This window comes from Apaloderma vittatum, unplaced genomic scaffold, assembly GCF_000703405.1.
Source record: "Apaloderma vittatum isolate BGI_N311 unplaced genomic scaffold, ASM70340v1 scaffold7330, whole genome shotgun sequence".
NCBI classification, from domain to species: domain Eukaryota; kingdom Metazoa; phylum Chordata; class Aves; order Trogoniformes; family Trogonidae; genus Apaloderma; species Apaloderma vittatum.
In genome coordinates, this window is record NW_009692802.1 from 7071 (window position 1) to 13618 (window position 6548).

Genomic DNA, 6548 nt, shown 5'->3' on the forward strand with positions numbered 1-6548 from the left:
TAATGCATATGTTTGTCAAATATTAGGAGGTCTTTTGAGTTCTTGCAGTATACATTTGAAATCTTGAAGTGTGGGGTGGGCAACACGATTCTTCTGGCTGGCTGGCTGACAAGCAAGAAGACTTCCCAGAAAACAACAGAAGAGTGAATTGTAAATCTGAAGTAGGCTTCTACTGTTGCTGTTTCTCCCAAGACTTGACTGGAGGGCCACAGCTCTGTGCTTTGAAAGAGGCAGTCAGGAGAAACAAACGGCAAGAAGCCGGGAAGGAGACCTCTGCTAAAAATGTTGTCAAAATAGCCTCAGAGAGGGGACAAAAAGAAAAAAAAAATCTCCTCTCCAGCAAATGGTACTTATTCATGGGGAACTTCGTGACAAGTTCACTGGAAGAACAAGGTTCAGACTACCCAGAATAGCTGTTCTATGTGGGTCCATCTCCAAGCAGGCATCTCTAGGACATCTGCCACAGCAGCTAAGTACTCTATTGTCAAGTATTAGAGAAGTAATTTATGCAAATTTTTGTTAATGCTTCACTCTCTGTGTTAAGTGAACGGTTTTGTCTTGGTATTTTCTTTAGCATTACCTGTTGAGTGTCTAGATACGCAAAAAGGTATTCTAGTCTGTTATATATGGCCATTCTTAAACCCAGGGTTTCTAGCACCCTGCAGTTACTCATGCATACCTAAATAATACTCTTCCAGAAGCTGTTCAGGTGAAGCACGCATGTCTTTGAAAGAAGTGCCCAGTGGAGTCTTACTAGCCAGAAAAGTACCGTGGCTTGCAAGGGCATGGGAAAGACTTTTTTCCCTCACGACCTCCTGAGTTCTAGGGGAGTTACCGTGCTTTTCCTTAGCTCTGCTTTTAGCTACTGCACAGTAGAGGATTCTGCACTATAATATTTTTGTTCTCTTGCTTTTGTTTTATGGCATTTTTACAGCTCATTTCTTATGAACAGGAAAATATTTATTAAAAAAAAAAAGTGAAAGGTGATAAAGCACAAATATGTCTGACATGCCTGGGGTCTATTCCCTGCTGCTGAGACCCAGGATAAGCTAGTTCTGTTGTTTTGCTCTGTTCGCTGAAAATAACCCATAGTGTCACAATGAGGATAAAAATTCTAAATGTTTGGTTTATTTTTAGGTCTGTAATACCTCATTTTACTAAAGCTTACTCCTTATCTTGGTTAAATATTGCCAGTCTAAAAATCTTTCATGGCTCAAAGAACATGGAGCTGATTCTTCCTTGTGTCCCTGCTGCGTGTCATTTACTGACAAAATGGGATACTGAAGTTTCATCCTTGCTGTGCAAATCCCCCAAAAAACCCCATTCCACGGATCAGCCTTTATTAGCAGGACACATTTATAATCATCCAGATGTGGCTACATAGATTACTTTGGTGCCTTATTTTTTTTTATAACTTGAATGTGGTCTTACAAGCTCTGGCACGAAGATAAGTATAAAGCAGCTGGAGAATGGAAAATATATGTTAAAAATCAAATATGACATGTTCATCTCAGATAGGAATGTGCTTCTCGGTTATACAACTAGCATTCTGTTTTTAACTGCATTTACACCTTCTTGGGAGTTCACAGCTTATTTGACACTCCCTTGGGCTATAAAGTATGGGCACATACCTACTGAAGTGTGATTTATTACTATTTAAAAAAAAAAAACCACAACTTCCCGTGTTTCTCTGGAAGGAGGCCTCTTTGTTCACCAAGCCTTTAAATTGTGAGCAGATAGTTAGCTACTGGTTTCACTTCTTTGGATCGTGTTGCTCAAGAATCTCAGTCAACTCCCCTCACCATGAAGAGCCTTGCTCTTCTTTTCCTAATAGTGATCTGTGGTATGGGAGGATTGGGGCAGAAGCTGAAGCCAAAGAAAAGAAGCAATGGTGAAGAAATCAAATTTCGGACTAAAACCAAAGATGTTTGCACAATGAGCATTAGTGGGGATGAGGAGATGAATGTTAGAATTGAATGCAGAAGCCAAGACACGTCCTACTGGTGTGAGTTCGCTGGCAAGCCATCAGTCTGTCGTGCTTTCAGAAACAATCCAAAGATTTACTGGAATCAGGTCGCCGTGGAACTCAGAAAGCTCCCGCATGCTTGCGAGTCCACAAAAGTGTTGAAGACCACCATGTGCCAGAAGGCTCCCACAGAGGCTCTCATGAGGCAAATAGCTGCTGGTATGGAGCCAGAAGATTTAGCAGATGAGGACGAATCAGTCGAGCAAACTGGCGTAAGAGCAGCGGGGACAAGCCCTGCTCATGAAGTAGGAGAGCCTCTTAAAAAACCAACTCAACATGGTCAAGGGTCTGAAAATGAAACGGAAGCAATGAAACTGGCACGGGAACATTGCTGGGAATCCCTGCATGGTGTCTGCTCCTATGTTTTTGACATCTTTAGAGGTTGAGGATTTGCTTCAGGTAAAACTCCACCTTGAAGCGTGGCAGAGTAGAGCTAAGAGTAATCCTCTTGTAGTTTTATTTTGTTTTGGGAGGTTTCTCAGGGTTGTGGACAGGGAGATTCAAGGCTCAGTCGCTAAATTCTGAAGCCTGTGCTGTGGCTTCTGTAAGAGCTGGACAGATGAAACTCCCAGTAATGGCTACTGGTTCAGGATTCCCTGACAGCCTCCTGTGAGGTCTTTAGTATGTGCCGAGATACTTGCCCTATCTGTTATTAATCCTACGTTTTTTCAATTCTAATTGTTTGAATTGGGCTTGTTTTCTTCCTTCCATCACTCATTTCCTATTCTGCTGACTTACGGATTTAAGCCTGTGAAGTGGGGTAAATAACAAATGCATTAGTTAGAGCAGTTTAGAACTGCTGATAATTATGCATTTTAATTTTAGAAATTAGTTTTTAAACAACTTGCAGAAATTAGTAAGAGTGGACAGATTTTCTTGGTTTGCGAGTCTGCTTCTGTAGAGGTGATAGGGGATCACATGCAGGCTCTTGTCTGGTAAGTCTTGGGTTTTCAGCCAGGATTTTAAAAAAGCAAAGCCCTCACAGGAGTTAATTGGGCAAAAGTATTTAGGCTGCTGCTGGTCTTACTTGTGCTTAATACAGCAAAGTTACTAATTTTTTTCTTTTTTATTTTTGTTTTGCAGAACAAAATTTTTACAGCTGAAGAAGGGTCCTTGCTGTAGTTTAATAATTTAGACAAAAGAATTTTAGTTTAAAAATGAATTGTCTCTATAAAGCTTGTAATTATTTTCTCTTTGCATCCCTAAAATGATACTTTGTAACAGCCCTGAAAAATGCATGAGACCAGAGTGACTGTACTTAAAGTGTCTGGATGAACTAACTGTTCCTAGGTCTGTTACACACCAAGGTATACTGCATTTATGTAATCGAGTAAGAGTGACGAATACATCTTTGTGTGTGCTGATTTGCTTCAGTTTATTAGAAATGAAAGCTAAATGATGCTGCATTTAGTGCAAACAATAAAAGTAAGATTTTTGAAAACGTTCTCGGTGTGCTTTCTTTAAATTTTAAATGGTGCTACTTATATAGAGTTGTGGTATTTCATAATTGTTTTTTTAAGAGATTGTTGGTGGACTTTGTAAGAGCAGTTACAAGTCTGAGTCATTACCTTCCCACTGCGAACATGTTTTCATTCATATTAGTATTTTTCAGTGTTATTACTTTATATTATAATTAAAAGTTTCAGCCAACAGGGTGAAAAAAGATTGGGAAAATAAGAGTAGTGTAAGAATATGTTGCAGATTGGAAGGGTTCATCTGTGATGCATATGCAGAGTTCGATGTTACTGGGATCTGTTAGTGGTAATATTAATGTTTGGGTTCAATAAATATTCTGAAAGATAACTCATATAACTATATATAACTATATAACTATATAAAACTCATATATAAGATAACTCATAGTCAGGAGCTGGCATCCCCGCCCAAAACAAGGAGGGTCGACTTAGATGATCTCTAAGGTCCCTTCCAGCCTAGGCCATTCTATGATTCTATGATACCTATGCACTTGGGAACTTTCATAAATCTCATCACAACACAGAGCAAGACCTAATAGCCTATTGTCAGACATTACAACACATTTATTTTCAGATTATTTTCTAACAGTGATCCCTTTGTTCCCAAGCGAGCTTTGCAGCAGGGATATAACTGGAAAAAACTTTGTACCACAAGTTTATTAGTGCTCTGTATTTGCTGTTAAACAGTTTCTGCAAGGTGTTGTTACACTGAAGTACTTCTCCAGCTTTACTCACAGGTTTGTAATCCTCACTTCCTAATTCCAGATCCTGACTGTCCAGTTGCTAAACTTTGTGTCTTGTACCAAAAAAACCTCATAATAATTTTCTATCCCCAAATCTCTTGAAATAAATGGAAAAGAACAGCAATTATTGAACTCGGGATCAGTGCCAAAGGGTGTATGTGTGAGGCAGAAATACAGTTTGAATGCTAATAAAATGCAAGCTCTAGCAAGTCTGGTTTTGTCAGACATAAACCTAATGTGACTAAACTTAGTTTGTAATTTCCATTACCCGTACCAGGCTCTTGTGCTGTGAATAAAAAATGTTAGAACTAGACCGATTCATCTGTTGCTGTCATAGAAATTTTCTAGGGACACTGTGCTTGGCATTGTGTTGTCTGGAACTCCCTGGAGCTTTGTTTGCTGTTGAAGTGGAAGCTAGAAGTCAAGTAGTTTTGCACTAAAGGCCTCACTTTCATTAAATGCGCTTTCTGAAATATCCAGGATCTAAAATGCATAGTTAAGCACTAAATTTTACAAAACACTGAAGATTTTGGTACTGAGGTGGTTTGGATTGCGTTTCATTAGGCAAGACTGTGCACCCTCCACAGGTCAGTTAAGTGTGATGATCTTGCTTTCAAAATGTTTAAAGATTGGATATTTACTGAAATACCCCAACTTAGCGTAACAGCACCATGATTGTGTCCGCTGCATTGCTATTTAATTGTGCTTGGCACTAGAAACATACAGTTGTGGCATTTTGCTTACCTTCTTGGTGTGAAAGTGCTATTTATTAATGAAAGGATGAATTGAGAAGTGTTTTTGGTGAGTTCAGTGCCTTCAAGTACCTCGTGAATGAATGCAACCTGCTGTTTCGTTCATTTTAGCTTAACTTGTTAGTCCTCATATAAGTACCTCAGGAAATCCACTCGAATGGAGATGGAATTTGTCTTTTATTTTCTTGACAGAGGAACAGCAGGCAAAAACGTTTGTCTAAATTCCTGCAGCCAGGTCTGCTGCTTCTGCTGCTAGTTCAGTGCAGTTGGCAGTCCGCCTGCCTCTCAAGATCCTCATGTGTAGGTGCCCACAGAAGCATCCTAAGTGTTGGCTACTTCAACCAGGTAAGCCTCCAAGAAAACTTAAGCGATGTATTTAGAGAACCTGTGTATAAAAGAATGCGTATTTAACACACGTAGTTAAGAATCAAGAAAGATGATGATAAACTGGAGTGAGTCCAATGGAGAGCCACCAAGCTGGTTGGGACTGGACCATGCTCCTGTGGGGAGGGGCAAGGGAACAGGGCTTCTTCAGCCTGGGGAAGAGAAGGCTTAGGGGTGACCTAATAGCTGCCCCCCAATATGAATAGAGAATTTGGGGCTACACACTTCACTGTGTGAGAGGAGAAAAAGAGATCATGGCCATAAGTTGGTATAGGTGAGGCGGTGACATGTTGTCAGGGAAAAAATGCCCTGCGAGGAGGATAAACACAGGAGAGGAGCAGGCTGCCCGGCGTGGCTCGGGAGTTTCCCTCTCTGGAACTTTTCAAGACCAACTGGACAAAGTCAGAGCAATGAGGTCTGAATTCATTGCGATGCTAATTCGAGCAGGAGGCTGGACTACAGACCTCCTGAGGTGCCTTTTAACTTGCAGGATTCTATGATTTATAACGGAAACACAGGAAAATGCTTAGCAATTAGGGCTATTTAAAATAAACATCTCTGTTAGCGTCTTAAAATGCAAAAAATAGTCTTGGATCAGCCATTCTAACTATGCCAAATCAAATCAAAGAGAGGAATTCTTAAGTATGTTCTAATGGCAGATCCTCTTATTAAGTCAAATGATAATGTCTTGGATATTTTATGTTAAGTGGCTTTGTCTTTTGGTAAATATTTTTATATAGCCTGGTTTCCTGGTGAGGAAAATAAGCAAGGAATTCAGGTGTTAAGAAACACCAAACGTTAGGTCTGTTTGCCTTAAAATCAATTATCTGAAACTAAGAAAATCAGTATTTGCAGTGTGTAGGTTATTCACGTTCAAATAAACCAAACCCAGACCTCACTGATAATGTTGGTCAGTCTGCCTGTAAATCATCTTGACTACGCAGGAGTGCACTCTGGTGTTTTTTTGAGGGAATTGTTTAGGTGTGTTGTCTTTGGTCACTTGCGTGGCGTGCAGGCTTACGTTGTGTGTTCTTCATTTTTCAGTAGATGTAGTTGATACGGCGTGGGTTTTAGGGACAGATATCTTCATTTTAGGGACAGGTATCATCAACAAAAATAAGAGAGCAAAGAAAAGAAAATTTCTCAAAGTTGCCCTTTGCCATTCCTG

The 6548-nt window shown here is 39.9% G+C and overlaps 1 protein-coding gene across 1 annotated transcript; it reads left to right on the forward strand.

Annotated features, from left to right (window-relative positions):
- The first annotated feature begins 1803 nt into the window (after window positions 1–1803).
- FGFBP2 (fibroblast growth factor binding protein 2) lies at window positions 1804–2412 on the forward strand. Its single transcript, XM_009868717.1, has one exon. It carries the CDS (start codon window positions 1804–1806, stop codon window positions 2410–2412), a length of 609 nt encoding a protein of 202 aa, XP_009867019.1.
- The last annotated feature ends 4136 nt before the right edge of the window (window positions 2413–6548 follow it).